This window comes from Canis lupus, unplaced genomic scaffold (genome assembly GCF_011100685.1).
Source record: "Canis lupus familiaris isolate Mischka breed German Shepherd unplaced genomic scaffold, alternate assembly UU_Cfam_GSD_1.0 chrUn_S1632H1823, whole genome shotgun sequence".
Classification (NCBI taxonomy): Eukaryota; Metazoa; Chordata; class Mammalia; order Carnivora; family Canidae; genus Canis; species Canis lupus.
In genome coordinates, this window is record NW_023330475.1 from 96,955 (window position 1) to 118,344 (window position 21,390).

General features: G+C 46.8%; 1 protein-coding gene across 16 annotated transcripts in view; it reads left to right on the plus strand.

The window, feature by feature from the left end:
* The window catches only part of LOC119878447, a 94,361-nt gene that overhangs the window by 38,287 nt on the left and 34,684 nt on the right, over window positions 1–21,390 (plus strand). For 4 of the 16 annotated variants that reach the window (XR_005386912.1, XR_005386910.1, XR_005386911.1 and 1 more), the window contains 3 exons: window positions 15,444–15,580; window positions 16,645–16,716; window positions 17,235–18,624. Coding sequence is in view for 1 of the 16 variants with exons in the window: in XM_038589079.1 (XP_038445007.1) it covers window positions 15,444–15,580; window positions 18,631–18,703 (210 nt within the window). In the remaining 15 variants the exon portion in view is untranslated. The other 12 variants (XR_005386922.1, XM_038589079.1, XR_005386919.1 and 9 more) reach the window with 10 other exon arrangements.

Consider the following 21,390-nt stretch of genomic DNA (forward strand, 5'->3'; position numbering starts at 1 on the left):
GGGCATTGATTTTTTATCTTGCAACGCTACCAAATTGCTGTATGTGTTCTAGCAATCTTGGGGTGGGGGCTTTTGGGTTTTCTAGGTAAAGTATTATGTCATCTGAGAAGAGGGAGTGTTTGACTACTTCTTTGCCAATTTGAATGCCTTTGATGTCTTTTTGCTGTCTGCTGAGGCTGGGACTTCCAGTACTATGTTGAATAGCAGTGGGAGAGTGGACATCCCTGTCTTGTTCCTGATCTTTGGGGAAAGGCCTCCAGTGCGGCCCCACTGAGAATGATATTTGCTGTGGGCTTTTCCTAGATTGCTTTTAAGATGATGAGAAATGTTCCTTCTCTCCCTATGCTCTGAAGTGTTTTGATCAGGAATGGATGCTCTATTTTGTCAAATGCTTTCTCTGCATCTAATGAGAGGATCATATGGTTCTTGGTTTGTCTCTTGCTGATATGATGAATCACATTGATTGTTTGACGAGTGTTGAACCAGCCTGTGTTCCGAGGATAAATCCTACTTGGTCATGGTGAATAATTTTCTTAATGTACTTTTGGATCCTATTGGCTAGTATCTTGTTGAGAATTTTTGCATCCATGTTCATCATGGCTATTGGTCTGTAATTCTCCTTTTTGGTGGGGTCTTTGTCTGGTTTTGGAGTTAAGGTGATGCTGGCCTCATGGAACGAATTTGGAAGTACTCTATCTCTTTCTAACTTTCCAAACATCTTTAGTAGGATAGGTATGGTTTCTTCTTTAAACGTTTGATAGAATTCCCCTGGGAAGCCATCTGGCCCTGGACGTTTGTGTCCTGGGAGGTTTTGGAATGACTGCTTCAATTTCCTCCCTGGTTTTTGGCCTGTTCAGGTTTTGTATTTCTTCCTGTTCCAGTTCTGGCAGTTTCTGGCTTTCCAGGAATGCGTCCATTTCTTCTAGATTGCCTAATTTATTGGTGTATGGCTGTTCATAATATGTTTTTAAAATCGTTTGTATTTCCTTGGTGTTGGTAGTGACCTCTCCTTTCTCATTCATGATTTTATTAATTTGAATATTCTCTCTCTTCTTTTTAATAAGGTTGGCTAATGGTTTATCTATCTTATTAATTCGTTCAACGAACCAACTCCTCCTTCCGTTGATCTGTTCCACAGTTCTTCTGGTCTCGATTTCCTTGAGTTCTGCTCGAATGTTAATTAACTCTATTCTTCTGTTGGGTGTAGGATCTATCTGCTTTTTTTTTGCTCTAGCCTCTTTATGTGTAAGGTTAGCTTTTGTATTTGAGTAGTTTCCCGTTTTGGAATAGATGCTTATATTGTGATGTATTTCCCCCTTAGGACTGCTTTTGCTGCATGCCAAAGATTTTAATGGTTGTATGTTCATTCTCATTAGTTTCCATGAATCTTTTTAATACTTCCTTAATTTCCTGGTTGACCCTTTCATCTTTTAGCAGGATGATCCTTCACCTCCACGTGTTTGAGCTCCTTCCAAACTTCTTGTTATGATTTAGTTCTAATTCCAAGGCATTATGGTCTGAGAATATGCAGGGGACGATCCCAATCGTTTGGTATCGGTTCAGACCCTATTTGTGACCCAGTATGTGGTCTATTCTGGAGAAAGCTCCATGTGCACTTGAGAAGAATGTGCATTCAGTTGAGTTTGGATGTAAAGTTCTGTAGATTTCTGTGAAATCCATCTGGTCCAGTGTATCATTTAAAGCTCTCGTTTCTTTGGAGATGTTGTGCTTAGAAGACCTATCGAGGGTAGAAAGAGCTAGATTGAAGTCACCAAGTATAAGATAATTATTATCTAAGTATTTCTTTACTTTGGTTATTAATTGGTTTAAGTATTTGGCAGCTCCCATATTCGGGGCATATATTGAGGATTGTTAAGTCCTCTTGTTGGATAGATCCCTTAAGTATGATTTAGTGTTCCTCTTCATCTCTCACTACATTCTTCGGGGTAAATTTTAGTTTATCTGATATAAGGATGGCTACCCCTGCTTTCTTTTGAGGAACATTTGAATGGTAAATGGTTCTCCAACATTTAATTTTCAGATTGTAGGTGTCCTTCTGTCTAAAATGAGTCTCTCGTAGGCAGCAAATAGATGGGTCCTGCTTTTTTATCCAGTCTGAAACCCTGGGCCTTTTGATGCGGTCATTAAGCCCGTTCATGTTCAGAGTTACTATCGATAGATATGAGTTTAGTGTCATCATGATATCTATTCAGTTCTTGTTTTTGTGGATTGTTCCACTGAACTTCTTCTTAAAGGGGAATTTTAAGAGTCCCCCTTAAAATTTCTTGCAGAGCTGGTTTGGAGGTCACATATTCTTTCAGTTCCTGCCTGTCTTGGAAGCTCTTTATCTCTCCTTCCATTTTGAATGAGAGCCTTGCTGGATAAAGTATTCTTGGTTGCATGTTCTTCTCATTGAGGACCCTGAATATATCCTGCCAGCCCTTTCTGGGGTGCCAGGTCGCTGTGGAGACGTCTGCTGTTACCCTAATGCTCCTCCCCATAAAGGTCAGGGATTTCTTGTCTCTTGCTGCTTTAAGGATCTTCTCTTTATCTTTGGAATTTGCAAGCTTCACTATTAAATGTCGAGGTGTTGGATGGTTTTTATTGATTTTAGGGGGGAATCTCTCTATTTCCTGGATCTGAATGCCTGTTTCCCTTCCCAGATTAGGAAAGTTTTCAGCTAGGATTTGTTCAAATACTTATTCTGGCCCTCTGTCCATTTTGGCGCCCTCGGGAACCCCAATTACACGTAGGTTTTCTTCCTCAGGCTGTCGTTTATTTCCCTTAATCTGTCTTCCTGGTCTTTTAATTGTCTGTCTCTTTTTTCCTCAGTTTCCCTCTTTGCCATCAACTTGTCTTCTATGTCACTCCCTCGTTCTTCTACCTTGTTAACCCTCGTCGTTAGGACTTCTAGTTTGGATTGCATCTCATTCAATTGATTTTTACTTTCTGCCTGATTGGATTTAAATTCTGCAGTCATGAAGTCTCTTGAGTCCTTTATGCTTTATTCTAGAGCCACCAGTAGCTGTATAATAGTGCTTCTGAATTGGCTTTCTGACATTGAATTGTAATCCAGATTTTGTAACTCTGTGTGAGAGAGGACTGTTTCTGATTCTTTCTTTTGAGGTGAGCTTCTCCTTCTAGTCATTTTGCTCAGTGCAGTGGCCAAAAACAAATTGTATTGGGAAAAGGAGAAAAAGAGAGGAGAGAAAGAAGGAAAGAAAAGAGAAAAAGAAAAAAGAATAAAGGAAGATAGAAGGAAAAAGAGAATAAAAGAGAAAGAAAAGAAAGAAGGGGGAAAAAGGGAGGGCGAAGCAATCAGAAATAAAAAAATAAAACATGGGGGAGTATCTTCTGATTCTGTATACTTTAAGTCCCTTGACTTCCCCTGGAACTTGTCCGTCTAGCTGGACTTCTGGGGCGGGGCCTGTTGTGCTGATTTTCAGATGTTAGCACTTGGGGGAGCTGCTCTGTCCACTGCCTGGTGCAGGGCTCAGTGGGCGTAGTTTACCCCGTGAGGCCTCTGGAGGAACAACCCCAGTGGCAGCGGCCAGCTCTGGATACCTGTATTCAGCACCCACAGTAACTCCAGAGCAGTCCATCTGCAGGGCCTGGAGGCTCTGGGGCGGGACCGCTGATCTGCTCAGCTCTGGGCAGGAGCGTCCTTGCTGTCCTGGGCCATCCGGGCCTCTGCCTGTCCCCGGGGAGGCCTAATCCTGGGCTGTGTCCTGGCGCCCTGTGCTCTGGGGCCTGCGCTGTTGGATTCACGCTCCTGTCTGCGCAGCCGCCTCTCCCCGGAGCTGCCGCCCAGCCCCTCTGAGCTGCTCCTGGTCGGGCAGCCCCCTCAGGGAGCCGCCGCCTGAGCACCTCCGAGTTGCTTCCGGAGCCGCACAGCCCCCTCTGCACGGAGCCACTTCCTCTGCTTGAGGCACTGCCACCAAGCTGCTCCCGGGGCATGCAACCTGCTCCACGCAGAGCCCTGCCCGAACCCCTCTGAGCTGCTCCCAAGTCAGTGCACGTGCCCTGCAGCACTTAGGGAGCTTGGTGCACTCTCCTGGGAGTGCAGGTGTCTCTTAGTGTCCCAGGGAGCCCGTGGGTATCCCCGCCCTCCTGGGGTCCTGCTCTGAATCCCTGTGGGCGCCATTCTGCCCAGGAAGATTGGTGCAGATCCTGCTTCTCTGGGACAAAGCTCTCCTGACCAGGGGGCACACCGCCTGGCCTTAGCCCGGCTCCTCGTGGGGCCCCTCCCCTTGGATGCCTTTTGTTTCTTTATTTCTTTTTCCCCCCTGTCATCCTACCTTGATAGAAGCGCGAACTTTTCTCACTGTAGCATTCCAGCTGGTCTGTCTTTAAATCTCAGGCAGAATTCGAAGATTTTCAGGATGATTTGAAGGTTATCTAGGTAATTTGGAGGGGACAGGTGACTTGGGGACCCTACTCTTCCGCCATCTTGCCCCTGCTCCTGTATGTTGCCTTTTAGCTTTGGTTCTTTCCTTCACTTTGCAGAAGCTTTTCAATTTGATGAAGTCACAATAGGATATTTGCTTTTGTTTCCCTCACCTCAGAGGCATATCTAGAAAGAAGATCCAATGGCCAATGTCAAAGTCATTGCTGCCTATCTTTTCTTCTTTATATGTTTTTTGGTCTCACATTTAGGTCTTTCATCCATTTTGAATTTATTTTTTATATATATGGTGTAAGAAAGTGGTCCAGTTTCATTCTTCTGCATGTGGCTGCCTGGTTTTCCCAACACCATTTGTTCTTATCCTGCAGTCAGGGTTAGGGTTTGTTGAAGAGACTGTCTTTCTGCCATTGGATATTCCTTCCTGCCTTGTTGTCCATTATGGGTCATAGATACATGTTTGTATCTTGTTTTGGCTTTCCATTCTGTTCTATTGATCTAAGCATCTCCTGTTGGGAGATTCCTGATTGCTGATTCAATTTCTTTGCTGGTTAACTGTCTGTTCAAATTTCTTATTTCTTCATTTTTAATTTTTGCTATGTTATATATTTCCAGGAATTGATCTATTTCTTCCAGGTTCTAGGTTGCTGGCATATAATTTTTCATCATATTCTCTTATAATCTTTTGTATTTCTCTAGTGTTGGTTTTTATTTCTCTTTTCTCATTTCTGATTTTATTTGGGTCCTTTCTCATCTTTTTATCTTTTTTCTTTTTTAAAGATTTTATTTATGTATTCATGCGAGACACAGAGATGCAGAGGTATAGGCACAGGGAACATGAGGCTCCATGCGGGGAGCCTGATGTGGGACTTGATTCCCCAGGACCCCAGGATCATGACCTGAGCCAAAGCACATGCTCAACCACTGAGGCACCCAGGTGCCTTGCTGATTCAATTCCTTTGCTAGTTATGGGTATGTTCACATTTTCTATTTCTTCCTATTTCAGTTTTGCTCATTTGCACATTTCTAGGGATTTGTCCATTTCTTCCAGGTCTCCCAGTTTGTTAACATATATTCTTTCATAGTATTCCCTTATAATTGTCTTATTTTTCTGGTGTTGATTGTGATCACTCTTCTCTCATTTGTGATTTTATTTATTTAGGTCTTTTCTCATTCATAAGCCTGGATAGGGCTTGATCCATTTTATTAATTATTTTGAAGAACCGGTTCTTAGTTTCGTTATTCCATTCTACTGTTTTTTTATTTCTGTATTGTTTATTTCTGCTCTCATCTTAATTTTTTCCCTTCTTCTGTAGGCTTTAGGCTTTGTTTGCTATGCCTTTTCCAGCTCCTTTAGGTGTAGGGTTAGGTTGTGTATTAGAGACTTCTTGTTTCCTTTTTTTTAAACATTTTATTTAATTTTTATTTATTTATGATAGTCTCAGAGAGAGAGAGAGGCAGAGACATAGGCAGAGGGAGAAGGAGGCTACATGCACCAAGAGCCCGATGTGGGATTCGTTCCCGGGTCTCCAGGATCGCGCCCTGGGCCAAAGGCAGGCGCCAAACCGCTGCACCATCCAGGGATCCCAGACTTCTTGTTTCCTGAGGTAAGCCTGTATTGCTATGTACTTCCCTCTTTGGACTGCCTTTGCTACATCCCAGAGGTTTGGAGAAACATGTTTTCATTTTCATTTGTTTTAAATTTCCTCTTTAATTTCCTGGTTGCTCCATTCATTCTCTAGTAGGATGTTCATAATCTCCACGTATTTTTGGTCTGTCCAAATTTTTTCTTACTGCCGACTTCAAGTTTCATAGCATCGTGGTCAAAAATATACAGGGTGGGGATCCCTGGGTGGCGCAGCGGTTTGGCGCCTGCCTTTGGCCCAGGGCGCGATCCTGGAGACCCAGGATCGAATCCCACGTCAGGCTCCCGGTGCATGGAGCCTGCTTCTCCCTCTGCCTATGTCTCTGCCTCTCTCTCTCCCTGTGTGACTATCATAAATAAATAAAAATTAAAAAAAATATACAGGGTGTGATATCAAACTTCTTGAACCTGTTGTACCTGTTGAGGGCTGATTTGTGGCCTATGATATGATCTGTTCTGGAGAATGTCCCATGTGCACTTGAAAGGAATGTGTATTCTGGGATCACTGGGTGGCGCAGCAGTTTGGCGCCTGCCTTTGGCCCAGGGCGCAATCCTGGAGACCCGGGATCAAATCCCACATCGGGCTCCCTGCTTGGAGCCTGCTTCTCCCTCTGCCTATGTCTCTGCCTCTCTCTCTCTCTGTGTGACTATCATGAATAAATAAATAAAATCTTTAAAAAAAAAAGAAAGTAATGTGTATTCTGCTTTAGGAAGAAATGTTCAGACTATCTGTTGGGTCCCTGTGGTCCAGTGTGTCAAGGCTATTGTTCCCCTGTTGATTTCCTGCATAGACAATCGGTCCATTGCCATAAGTGGGTGGGTGTTAAAATCCCGTCATTGTATTATTATCAGTGAGTTCCTGTACATTTGTTGGTAATTGTTTTCCATATTTAGGTACTCCCATGTTGGCAGCATAAATATTTAGTTGTTTGATCCTGATAGAGAGTCTTTTTAACTATGAAATAATGCCCTTCTTCATCACTTCTTATAGTATTTGTTCTTTCTTTTTTGAGATTGAATATTTAATTTATTTATTCATGAGAGATACACAGAGAAGCAGAGGCAGAAACATAGGCAGAGGGAGAGAAAGGCTCCCCAAAGGGATGCCGATGTGGGACTCGATCCTGGGATCCCAGGAACACACCCTGAGCCAAAGGCAGATGCTCAACCACTGAGCCACCAGGTGTCCCCCAGGGTTTGGTTTCAAATCTAGTTTTTCTAATATAAGCATTGGTCCTCCAGCTTTCTTTTCATAACCATTAGCGTGATAGATGATTTTCCATCCCTGACTTTCAATCTGCTGGTGTCTATAGGTCTAAGGTGAGCATCTAGTAGGCAGCATACCTATGGACCTTGTTTTTTTAATGACGAGTTTATTTTTGAGAGCATGAGAGAGAGAGAGAGAGAGAGAGAGAGAGGCAGAAAATTAGGCCCAGAGAGAAGCAGGCTTCCCACCAGGAGCCCAATATGGGACTCGATCCCAGACTCTAGGATCACATCCTGATTCAAAGGCAGAGGCTCAAACCCTGAGCCACCCAGGCATCCCGGATCTTGTTTTTTAAGGCACTCTGATACCCTATATCTTTTGATTGGAGCATTTAGTATCAGCATTCAGAGTGCTTATTCAAAATATGAACTTTGTGCCTTTGTGTTACCAGTAGAGTTGGTGTTTCTGATGACGTTCTCTGGTCCTTTCTAGTCTTTGTTGATTTTGGTCTCTTTTTTCCCCCACTAGAATGGTCCCTCTGAAAATTCCTTACTGGACTGGTTTAGTGGTCATGAACTCCTTTATACTTTGCCTGTCTGGGAAAATCTTTCTCTCTCTTTCTATCCTGAATGACACCCTTGCTGAAGCAAGAATTCATACAAATTGGACTCCAATAAAAAGAAATATGAAAACATAAAATAAATTTTTGCTATTATGATTGTGGAAAATGGCATTTAGTAGGAAAAGCAGAAGCTGAAAGAGAAGAGGAATGATTTCACCATCCGTGGGCTTCACAGGGTCCTGGTGTCCTTTCCTAGGAGGGCCCCCCCCCTCTGTAGGATGCTTCCTGCACCTCTGCACTCCTTTTTGGAACACAGCAGGCACATCTCCGTGCCTCCAGCACCTCTGCAGTCATGGTTTATAGCATCTTCCAGGTATCCTATTGGGGACCACGGCGTCGTGTATGTAACCATCCAGCTGCTGTTTGACAACATTGGGGGGATTCTGACTTTTGTTGGTTGTGGGGTGTGTGTGTGTCTATCACATGAAGCTGTCACATGCAGCTATCAGATCTTCCGGCTGGGTCACCCAAATGCCGAAATGGTTGGTACAACATCATTTCTGGTGCTGATGCTGGGTGGCTAGCTGGGCTCTCCTGGCTGACCCAGGGCTCGCTCCTGAGGTGAATTTCAGCTGGAGGGTCAGCTGAGGTGGAAGGTCTGGCTCGGCCACAATCCAATGTCCGGCAGTGGGTCTCCCCAAGCGCCGCCTGCTTCTCTTCTCCCCGATGCCTCTCCAGCAGGGAGCCGGACCTCGGGGCCACACTAGGTGGATCTCCAGAGGTGCCGGGTGCCCATTACAGGGAGCCATGGGGCAGCCTGTGTGTGGGAGTAGGGGTGGTGATGGGGCTGGTGTTCCTCGGTCCTCTGCTGCCTGGCCTTCGGGCCAAGCCCCATGCTCACCCAGCCCCTACTCACTAGGGCGAGGAGGGTGCCCTCTACACACTGGTGTGAGAGATCCAGCACCACAAGGTATGCACAGTGAGTCCACCTGGTGAGGGTGGCCCAGGTGCATGATCTGCAAGTGTGGGGCCCAGGAAATTTATCAAAAATCGCCTACCCCTGGACAAGCAGAGCAGGACTGATTCCATTTTGTGCTACAACCGCCACCTCCCCTATGACCCCCACATGACCTGCTTATGTCTTAAGGCATTGCCCCAACCCAGTCAAGCCGCTGGGCACACCGTAATCGTAAATCGGCTCATAACAATGTAACCCTGCTTTGTGCCCACCAAAACTGCACGCCGATTCTGACCAAAGAAATAGGCCAGGTCAAGTGGATCCTATAGGGTAAGGTGTAATTCAATCGGCCACCTGCATGTGGACCGACACGACTGTGCAACTTTCTGTGTATCCCATGGGCCAATGGCCCCTATAAAGCTGCTACTCCTCTTAGTCTCAGGGTCCAAATCCCTGCTCCGCTGTGTCGGGTGCACTAGGACACAAGCTCCAGATTGTAAGGAACCCTTGGGAGTTTGCATCGGTGTTGGCTCCTCAGTGGATTCTCGGATTCACAATCTTGGGCACAACTCAAAGGCGTACTGTCCTTAACATCCCTTCTAGGACCATGCTGACCGCCCGGCAGGCCCTCTCTGCCCCAGCCACACAGGCACAGGGATGCGGGGAGGGGAGGAAGTGCCCCGTACCCGGCCAGCCACGGCCTCCTGGAAAGAGGGAGCACAGACCTCTGGGTCGCTTTGCATAGACCCTGGTGACCTGAGGCTTCCTGGTGTCACTCTGTCCCAGGCCCTCCTGGCCCGCGGGGCACAGCCTGAGTCCCAGTAAAGTCCGTTGGGTCCTGACCCCGGCATCTGGCCACCCGTGGAAGGCACGTGGGGACGTCAGCCGGGTGTTCCTGGCGGCGCCCCTGCAGGGGCTTGTGGGGCCTAGGTGGTACCCCCTCCTCCTCTCTGGGGGTCTCTCCATGCCCCGTGAACAGTGTTCTGGGAGACACAGAAGTGGGCTGGCTGTGCATTTTCACACCACAACACTTTATTGACTTTCTACAGTAAACGGGCTCAGAGCCGAGGGTGCACGCCTTCCCCTGGGGATGGAGACCTTTCTGTCCCTTAGGGAAGGGCAAGAATGACATGGGTTGGGGACGGATGCCGGAGTCCCCCACCTGGAAGCATGTGTGGACTCTGGGTGGGGGCGTGTGTCCTGAGGTTTCAGTCTGAGAGACGGTTCTGAGGACAGCAGAGCTGACCTGACCTGGACCTGCAGCTCATGGGCTTCTGTGCTGGGTCTCCGCAGGGCAGCTGGACCCTGGCCTCAGGCTCCCTGGGGCCCCAGCACCTGTAGGAGCCAGCCTCCTGGTGTGGGTGCAGGTGGGGCCCACCATCCAGCTGTGAGAGGGCTGGCTCAGCCTGGGGCCAGAATCCAGGGCTATCCAGGGCTGTGTGTGCTGGATCCCATTAGTCTTTGTGTTGGGCCTGTGTTGGGGGCTCAAATCACCCCAGCCCTCACAGAGCCCAGGGCCAGGCCAGCCCAGATCCCCATGGGTTAGGGACTGGTGTCCTGTGCAGTGTTTACTGCCCTAAATGAGGGACAGTGGGTGGAGGCAGGGCACAGTGGGTCCTCTGCATCACTCAACTGCACCCACCCTGTCGGGGGCTTCCTGTCTTCCCTCCTCCCTGCAACCCCTGAGTACTCTATGGGACACCCGGGCTTCTGATGGGATTAGGGTATCCAGAGAACCCCGGGGAGGCTGAGCATGTCCCACAGGGGGCACCTGCATTGGGTCATTGCTGGGGGCCAATGGTGTGGTGGTGGATGGTGTGGGGGCAGGGGTATGATGGTGGTGGAGTGTGGGGGATTGTGTAGGGGTGATGGTGTTGGGGTATAGTGTGAGTGCGGATTGTGTGGGGCTGTGTGGGTGTGAGGGGGATGTGTAGGTGGGATACCATTGGGGATGATGATGTAGGAGGATGGTGTGAGAGTGGGAAATGTGGGGGATGTCGTGGGGGGCCTGCGGACACAGGAAATCTCCTTCCTCTATGATGCTAAGGAGACATCTACAGTTAAAGGCGACTAGTCTGGGGTTTGCAGTGACACCTGCCCCTGGGGCTCCGTGTGGTCATTGCAGGGCCCTGGCTGGACCGGGGGCATTTTCTGGGGGTCATTTTACTATATATGCTTTCAAATTGCAAATTGTCTCAAATTAAATGCATAAAATTTAGAATAATATAAAGCACCGAGAGTGGGTGTCACTCTGACCCGTCCGACCCTCATGGGATCGATGTGGTCCTGCTCCAGCCGTGGCTATGCAGCCTGGCCCCCAGGTCCAGTTCCTGCCCCCACATCCCCCACCCCATCCCCTGCTTCTCAGGGAGCCGTCCCTCTCCTCTTTGGTCTTCAGCTCCCATGGCTACCCCTGGAGGCCCCATCCTAGTGGCCTCCTCATCCCCGAGGCACCGGGAGTGTGGTCACGGGTGTCAGCCCCAGCATCCTACCATGGAGCAGTGTGTTGTTGGCTGCTATTGCTCCCCCGGCCTCAGTAGCCCCGTTTTCCCTACCCAGAAGGCCCCGGGCCTCCCTTGGTGTCCCGAAGACCCCTGGCCCAGCAGCCTCACCCGACCCCCTAGCCATCCCAAAATATGGTGTGGCTGCCGAACATCCTGGTGACATCCAAGTCTACCTCCAAGATGTCCCTGGAGGAGACCAGGGCCTCCTCCTTCATTTCCTGTGGGAAACCCGGGGAGGAGGAGCAGGCGTCAGGGACACAGACCCCAACCTGTCACGAGCTGCTGTGCTGGGCAGGGAGCCCTGGGGCCACCATGGGAGTGTGTCCTGCCGAAACCTCTTTCTTTCCTCTGGGAGGCCAGGCATGATGAAAGGGTCCACCGTGCCCGTGACACCTGTGTGAGGGCCTGTGCCCAGCTGTTGTGGGCGGGGAGGTGACTGAGTGTCAGCCTGGATGGGAGGGGATAGTGGTTCAGCCCAGGTGGGAGGGGACATGGGGGTGTTGTGCCCAAGATTGTGAATCCGAGAAACCACTACGGAGCTGACACTGATGCAAACACACAAGGGTTAATTTCCAAACTCGAGCTTGCGTCCAAGTACACCCGACACAGCAGAGCAGGGACTTGGACCCCAAGGTGGTGTTTTGCTTTTAAGGGCTTGTCTTGGGGACCTCCAAAAGGGCTGGAGCAATTCCTCAAGTTGTGTTTACATTTTGATATGGGGCCTTCAAGGGCATTGAGCTCTGTTCTCATTCTAATAGGCGCTTTCAGCCCTTGGCGTGGGCTCAGTTCTTATTCTATTGTGGGGCTTTCCAGGGCATTAAGCTGTAAACTTTTGTTTTTTTCCTGTAAATGAAGTAATGTAAATTTCATCTCTTCTTCACGGGGGCCTGGGATGGCTGGACGTGTTCGAACGCTGAACTTAAAGTGGAAAGGCCTTCATTTTCTTGGCCTCCTTGCATCCCTTCCCATCCTATCTAGCTCCTTCCCCCTTCCCCGGAGCTCCTAAGAGAGCAATTGCAAATGACCTCAGCCTGGCAGCCTGTGTGGGGGACAGGCCCAGGGATTTGGGATCAGGAAGACCTGGGGCGTGGGCGTCCCAGCTGTGCAGCGGGATTCGATGCTGCAGAATCTTATTCCCTAAGGCTATCTTGACAACTGACTTCGTACATAAAAAAGCTGTCCTTTCTCTTTATAAGATGAAGAGCGATTCAAAGTGTTTTTTCTCTGCCCTTCTGATTGCTCAGATTCCAATCTGAGACGTATTTCCTGTTAATAAGGATAATTTACTACTATCCGTAGTACTATGGTTAAAATATTCTGACACAAGTAATTCAGAGGGATGAGGGTTTCTCATCTCTTTCTTCACAGCTCAGTCACTCCTCAGGAATTGCATCTTTATGGATTTGGAAAGAACTGAGATATATTATTACCAGTGGTCCTATTATTATGTGAAGGATTCTTCCCTGAGATTCTTCCCCTGTTTCAACTGACACTGAAACACTTTGAACTCTTTGGAAGACAAATGTCAAGGAAATAAATGTTATGCATTGCTAATTTTAAATGCCCTTGCAATATGGTGTCTATTATAATAGAAGTATTTTTTATCTGATTTTTGCTATTTATTATCCGTTCCTGCTTTTCAGGTTGAGGAGACATTATACGTGTTCATAAGTGTTTTTCTTTCCTTCTGATATAAAATTATTACTTTGTTCCCATCGAAGGAAGTCTTTAAGAATAAGGCAAAAGTTAATTTAACTATTCTTAAAATGTCTTCACACTTGGAGCCTGATTCATTTAAGTCAATTTTCAAAATAAATCTTATTTATTAGGAAAAAAAAGAAAGATTTATAGGGAAATTGAGAAGATAGTACAGAGCATTCGCATGCACTTGCACTCAATTTCTCCAATTATTGATATCTTATATCAGTATGGTACAAATATTAGCTAATGAATCAATATTAAAATAGTTGCATTAACCAAGGACCATACTTTATTCAGATTTCCTTAGTTTTTGCTAAGTTACCATCCCTCATATCACATTCCATTTGTCCTCCTGTTTTCTTAGGCTCCTCTGGATTGTGACAGTCTTTCAGCCTTTCCTTGTTGTTGCACTGGAATACTTTGAGAAGTAGAGTATTTTGAAAATTTCCCTCAGTTGAGACATGTCTTTCGTTTATCTCATGATTGAACTGTTTTTGTGGATTATATACAAAGATATACTGCCATTTTCATTATATCATATAAAGGATAGATACTTTCAACATGATTTATCAGTCTTGGTATCGATCTGATCATCTTGCTGAGGTAGTGTTTGTCATCTTTCTCCGTAGTTAAGTGATTCTTCTCCTCCTCCTCCTCCTCCTCCTCCTCCTTCTTCTTCTTATTATTATTATCATTATTATTTTAAGTTTTTCATAATATATTTTGTAGAAGGAAGTTACTATGTGTATTCCACACGTAAGAGTGGGAAGCTATGCTCATCAACTTGAGGGTGGAATGTCTGCACAAATTGTTTGAAATTCTTCTACATGGGAGATTTCTCTTCTTGTGGCTTTGTTTTTTTTAGTTTCTTTTTCAAAGATGTTTTTATTTATTTGAGAGAGAGAGGAGAGAAAAACCATGAGTGAGAGGGGCAGAGGGAGAGGGAGAAGCAGGTTCCCTGCTGAACAGGGAGCCTACATTGGGACCTGGATCATGATCTGACTTAAGGTAGAAGCTTAACTGACTGAGCCACCAAGGTGCCACTATTTCTTTCTTTCCCTCTTTCTTTTTTTTTAAATAATATATTCACTTTTTATTGGTGTTCAATTTGACAACATACAGAATAACACTCAGTGCTCATCCCGTCAAGTGCCCCCCTCAGTGCCCGTCACCCATTCATACAGATCCCTGACCTCCTCCCCTTCCATCACCCCTAGTTAGCTTCCTAGAGTTAGGAGTCTTTATGTTCTGTCTGCCTTTCTGATATTTCCCACACATTTCTTCTCCCTTCCCCTATATTCCCTTTCACTATTATTTATATTCTCCAAGTGAATGAGAACATACAATGTTTGTCCTTCTCTGATTGACTTACTTCACTCAGCATAATACCTTCCAGTTACATCCACATTGAAGCAATGGTGGGTATTTGTGGTTTCTATTGGATGAGTAAGGCCCACCTTTTCTCTCTCTTCATCTTCTGAGTCTCCTATGATATGAATGTTATTGTTTTAATAAGTGGCTGAGTTCCCTAAATCTGCCTCTGTGGTCCATAACTTTCTTTGTTTTTAAGGCTTCCACTTGGGACTGCATCTCAGTTATACTGTTTTTAACATTCGCCTGACTAAAATTTAGTTCTTTTATTTCTACAGTAAGGGATTCTCTAGTTTTCTTCTGTGCTCTTTTTCCAGCCCAGCTGCTATCTTTATAATCATTGTTTTAAACTGTATTTAGACATCATATATTTGTTTTGATGGACTTCATGGCTGTGAATACTACCTCATGTTATTTTATGGAGGTGAATTTCTCGATCTCATTATATTTTCCAGAAAAGAAAGTAGGAAGAAAAAGAAAAACCAAGAAAAACAATAACAACTGCCCTCCCCCAAAAAAACCACTAGATTATTTTGGCCTCCTTGTAAAAAGATTCTAAATCCCAAAATAACAAACACAATTAATGTTCCATGAAAGTAAAAATAAGAAATATATAAGGTACATACATAAAAAATAAAATAAGGCAATTAATAAAATAGAATAAAAAAAATAAATGAAAATAAAGCACAAAATACAAAGGAAGCTAGACCCTTCTTTCCAGGCAGCGCTGAAGCTCTGCAGCCTCTTGGGTCTGACAACTTGGTGGCAGCGAATGGTCTGTGTGGGGTCTGGGGATGGCCCATGGTGCTGATTGTCAGGTGCACATCTGCCTGGGAGATGCACCTGCGGTGTCAGGGTTGGGGTGGTCTTCAGCGCCTCTGGCCTCCAGCAGGTGGCGCAGTGGTGCTCCCTGAGATTGGCGCTGTTTGGCGTGATTTGGGAGGGGACACTGGGTCCTCTGGTTCTGGGGCTAAGCATCCCACCACCCAGTCTGCAAGCCCTCCACAGAAGAGCCCCCAAGCGCATCTCTCAGAACCCTGCTTTCACTTTGCCCGCGTCCGAAATGCTTTTGGTTTTGTTTTTTTTATCTCAGACTGTTGTGCCCAAGATTGCGAATCCGAAAAACCATGGAGAAGCCCACACCGAAGCAAACACACGAGGGTTTATTTACAAGCTCGAGCTTGTGTCCAAGTATACCTGACAGTGCGGAGCAGGGACTTCGACCCCGAGGTGAGTTTTTGCTTAGGTTTAAGGGCTTGTCTCGGGGACCTCCAGAAGGGCTAGAGCAATTCCTCAAGTTCTGTGTACATTTTTATATGGGGCCTTCAAGGGCATTGAGCTCTGTTCTCATTCTAATAGGGGCTTCCTGCCCTTGGCCTGGGCTCAGTTTTGATTCTATTGTGGGGCTTTCTAGGACATTAAGCTGTAAACAGAAAAGGTTCCACACCTGGAAGGGGGACGTCACACTGTCCCTATATGCTGAAGACGCGATACTGGAAACAGGAAACCTGGGAGCCTCCACCAAAACCTGTTAGAACTAAGGAGTGAGTTCAGTAAAGTCACGGACACAAACTGACCCTACAGAGCAGAGTAGCCTTGCTCTGTCCCGACAATGAGCACTCAGGAAGGAAAGGAAGGACGTGACTCCCTTCTCAGGAGCATCAAGGAGAATAAATAATGAGACTGAACCATAGGAGCACAAGACTTGTTCACTGAGCCATACATGGCTCTGTTCTGGGAGGCCGTCCTGGGTTCGAGGGGTGGGAGCCTCATCTTGTGAAAATGTCCACAGTTTCTGAAGCCACCCTCAGTTTCAAAGTCATTCCTATCAAAATCATGGTGGCATATCTTAGAAATAGCAAAAAAAAAAAAAAAAAAAAAAAAAAAAACCATAACATCAATCTGCCCCCACAAATGACCCCGGACAGCAAATCAGTACTGGAGGAGCAGGAGAGAGTGGGACGCAGCACTTTCCTATTTCAAACGATGTCACAGACACAAAGGATAAAGCAGTGTGGTTCTCGGGCCCCCAGCTGGCTCCGTTGGTTAAGCATCTGACTCCTGACCTCACCTCCGGTACTGATCTCAGGGGTCATGAGTTCTAGCCCTGGGCTGGGCCATGGACGGTGCGTGGAGCCTACTTAGGCAAACCAGTCCCATGGGGGGTGGTTCGGGCATAAGCTGAAGGAGCAAAACAGAGAGTCCAGAAGGAAATGTGCTCTGATACAATGGATTTTTTTAACTTAATTTAATTTAAACCCAATTAATTAACGGATAGTGTATTATACTTTCAGAGGAAGAATCAGGGATTCACCAGTTGGAGATAACAGCAGTGCTCGTGACATCACGTGACCTCCTTCATGCAGGTCCTCTGTTAACCTCCCCGCCTCCAACGACCATCATTTTGTTTCCTATCATTAAGAGTCTGTATTTCGGGGATCCCTGGGTGGCGCTGCGGTTTGGCGCCTGCCTTTGGCCCAGGGCGCGATCCTGGAAACCCGGGATCGAATCCCACATCGGGCTCCTGGTGCATGGAGCCTGCTTCTCCCTCTGCCTATGTCTCTGCCTCTCTCTTTCTCTCTGTGACTATCATAAATAAATAAAAATTAAAAAAAAGAGTCTGTATTTCCTGCAACTGTTTTCATCTTATTTGTTTTTCCTTCCCTTCACAGTTGTTATATGCTTTGCTTTTTAATTCCACCTATGAATGACACCACACGGTCATTCTCTTTCCTGACTGACTTATTTCATTTAACATGATCCCTCTAGTTCTATCCACGTCATTGCAAATGGCAATATTTCCTTCTCTTTGATAGCTGAGTTCCATTCCTCTCTCTATGACCATCATCTATCTCCCATCCTTTTTATCCATCATCTGCCACAGGTCACCGAGGCTCCTCCCACAGTGTGGCTACTGTGGACCCGGCTGCTGTATACATTGGGGTGCAGGTGTCCCAAGTCTCACTGCATCTGTATCTTCGGAGTGAAATCAGGCCGTTCACCTGCTGTTCACAGGATGTTACAAATAGAGTCGCCCTGCAGAGCCTCCACACTGTTTCCAGGGTGGCTGCACCAGCCCGCAATCCCGCCCACAGTGGAAGAGGGTTGAGTGGGTTTTGCGGGACGTGGTAAAACTCTGGTCCACATTTCATTTCGCGTCCTGTGGGCTCCAATTCCTTGTCCTTAAGTATTTCTGGGGAAGCCAGGTGTTGGGCTCCGTTTCAGTGAGACGTTTCCAAAGCTAACAGGCCACAGCAGGAGCCTGGAAGGAGGCAGGTGTGGCCCCTGGAGCGCCACTGCCTTCTGCACAGCCTCCTGCAGCGCCTGAGCGTCCTGCAGGGGGCACCCGAGCCCAGGCCCCACCCAGCGGGCATGAATGTGCAGTAGGCCTCCTCTGCCTGCACTAACAGGAGCCAGCCTGTGCTGGGGAGGCCTGAGGAGGACGTGGGGACACGTCCACGCTGATGAGCCGCAGCTTCAGGAAATTGTGGGCTCGCATCCATGCTGAAAGGAGACCCTGGGCCTCCTCAGGACCCACGGGGCGGCTTCAGGAAGATGTGGGCCCGCATCCACGCTGACAGGAGCCCCTGGGCCACCTCAGGACATAAGTTGAGGCTTCTGGAAGCTGCGGGCCGCATTAATGGTGGCAGGAGCCCCGGCCTCCTCAGAACCCTCGGTGATGCTTCGGGAGGACGTTGTGTCACATCGACACAACAGGATGCTGAATCCTTAGGACCCCTGGTGTTGACTTGGGGAAATATGGGATGCATCCATGCGGACAGAAGACCCCAGGCTTGTCAGGGCCTGTGGTGAGGCCTAAGAAAAATGTGGGTGCCGCATCCACACTGACAGGAGTCTCCAGCCTCCTCAGGACCCACTGTGAAGGTTTGAGAAGATTTGGGGCCACATCTATGCTGACAGGAGCCCCCAGCATCCTCAGGTCTTATGGTGAGGCTTGAGGAAAATGTTGGGCCACCTCAACACTGACAGGACCCCCGTCCTCCTCAGGACATGCACTTTGGCTTCGGGAAATATGGGGCTGCGTCTATGCTGACAGGAGCCCACAGCTCCTCAGGACGTGTGGTGAGTTTTCTGGGGGACGTGTGGCCATGTCCAGGCTGACAGGAGCCCCGGGCCACCTGAGGACCTGCTGTGAGGCTTCCAGACGATGTGAGGCATAGTCCACAGTGACAGGAGACCCAGCGTCCTCAGGACCCTCTGACTATGACTCAGGAACAATTGGGGCCACGTCCGCACTCACAGGAGCCCTGCTTCCTCAGGACCCCCTGGAGGACTCTGGAGGCGCTGTTGGGGGTCACGTCCACATCAGAAGGGACTACTCAGAACCACAGGGTAAGTGAATGGGTAGAATGAATGGTAGGGTCAGGGGAGGGGAGGCAGTTGGTGGTTAGGCTTAGGTTAGATGTTAGGTGTTTGTGATTAAGCTTATGGTTACGGAATACAGGTTAGGGTGAGGGATAAGGTTAAGAGTCAGTGGTTAGGAGTTAAGATGGGGGTTAGGGATTAGGGAAAGGGGTTAGGGTTAGTGACAGGATTTACAGTTAGGTTTAGGGTTTAGGCTTCAGGGATTAGGACAGGAGGTTTGGAGGTGGGGTTAGGGTTATGGTTACAGTTAGGGTTGGGCTTAGGTTTGCATTTAGGGTTAGGGGTTAGGGTGTGAGTTAGGGTTAGGGGTAAGTGTTAGGGGTTAGGGTAAAAGTTATGGCTATGTTTAGGGTTAGGGCGAGGATTAGGTTTAGGATAGGGGTTAGGGCTAGGGTTAGGGTTAGTGTTTAGTTAGGGATTAGGGTCAGGTCAGGGTCAGGTTACGGTTTTTTAAAAGGGTAAGAGATAGGTTTAGGGAGTGGTTTAGGAGTTAGTTTTAGGGTACAAATTAGAGTACCATTTGGGGTATGAGATAGGATTAGTATTAGAGGGTTAGGGTTAGGGTACAGGTTAAGGTTAGGAATAGGATTTGAGTACATTAAGTTGAGGTTAGGGTTAGATTTAAGACAGGGGTCAGGGATAAGGGTTTCGAATAGTTTTAGGAGTTAGGGTGAGGGTTGGCAGGAAGGTTCACTGAATGTGTTTTGGTCTTGGGGTTTGTGTTTGGTTGTCGATTAGTGATGGGTCTTGTTTAAGGGTTAGTTTAACATTAGGATTAAGTGTAGGGTTAGGGTTATGTCTGTGTATGGTTAGAGTTTGGGTCCTGGCATGTGCCTGCACTGGGACTCCTAGTATCTTGGGTCGTTGAGTTTTATGCACTCTATTTAGGTTTTGGGTTCAAAGATAGCCTGACTCCACCAAATTAGTGGCCTCCCCAGAGACTCAAAATCCAGGCTTCTGATGGGGTCAGAATAGACATTACAGACTTCTTCCAAGCTGAGCTAAGGAGGGGATTTGTGGCTCTAAATACTCTTTATTTGGATTTTTAGTTGCCTTTCTGATTTTTTCTCTAGTGCGCACATGTTTCATCAATACTACCAATTATTATTTTAAAGTTTTACTTGAATTCCTGTTTGTAAACACAGTATGATATAGTTTCAGGTTTACCACTTAGTGATTCAACACTTGGATACAACGCCTGGTACTGGTCACAGGTGCCCTCCACTGTCCCCATCCCTTGATTCCCAATCCCCTCACCTTCCTCTGGTATTTATTAGTTTATTCTCTGTGGTTAAGAGTGGGTATCTTGGCTTGCTTCTCTCATCCCCCCTGAGCCCCTTTGCCAGTTTGTTTGGTTTCTTAAAATTCACCTGTGAATGCAATTGTATGGTATTTGGTATCTGTCTTTCTCTGACTGAGTTCATTTAGCATAAATCCTTTCCACTCCTTCCACATCATTGTAAATGGCTTCATTTCATCCCTTCTGATGACCGAGTGATGTCGCAGTGTGTATATTTACCACACTGTCTCTGCCCGTTCATCTGCCGATGGACGTAGGGCTGTATCCACAGTTTGGCTGTTGTTGATAACGCTGCTAGAAACACTGGGCTGCGTGTCCCCCTCGAATCTACTAAAGTACTTTTGTGTCCTCAGGGTAAATACCTAGCTCTGCAAATTTGGAATCGTAGGTTAGCTCTATTTTTAACTTTTTTTAAAATTTTTTTATGATAGTCACAGAGAGAGAGGCAGAGACACAGGCAGAGGGAGAAGCAGGCTCCATGCACCGGGAGCCCAATGTGGGATTCGATCCCCGGTCTCCAGGATCATGCCCTGGGCCAAAGACAGGCACCAAACCACTGCACCACCCAGGGATCACCTATTTTTAACTACTAGAGGACCCTCCACACTGTTTTCCACAGTGACTACATCTGTTCGCATGCCCACCAGGAGTGTAAGGGAGCGACCCCTTCTCCATAGCCTCACTAAAACTTGTTTTTTCTTGTGTTGTTAATATTAGCCATTATGACGGCTGTCAGGTGAACTATCATTGTGGTTTTGATTTGCATTTCCTTGATGATGGGTGATGCTTAGTGTCTTTCCTTGTGTCTGGTCGCCATCTGGCAGTCTTTCAGAGAGAAAGTCCATTCATTTTTCTGCCCATCTCCAGTTGCATAATTTGTTTTTAGGATCTTGAGATTTATATTTGCTTTATGTGTTTTGCATACTAACTCTTTAGTGGATGTGTTGTTTACCAATATCTCCTTTCATTTTGTATGTTGCCTTTTAGCTTTGGTTGTTTCCTTCACTTTGTGGAAGCTTTTGAATTTCTTAAAGTCCCAATAGGATTTTTGCTTTTGTTTCCCTCACCTCAGAGGCATATCTAGAAAGAACATCCAATGGCCAATGTCAAAGACTTTGCTGCCTATCTTTTCTTCTTTGTATGGTTTCAGGTCTCACAGTTAGGTCTTTCATCCATTTTGAATTTATTTTTTATATATATGGAGTAAGAAAGTGGTCCAGTTTCATTCTTCTGCATTTGGCTGCCTGGTTTTCCCAACACCATTTGTTCTTATCCTGGGGTCAGGGTTAGGGTTTGTTGAAGAGACTGTCTTTGTGCCATTGGATATTCCTTGCTGCCTTGTTGTCGATTAATG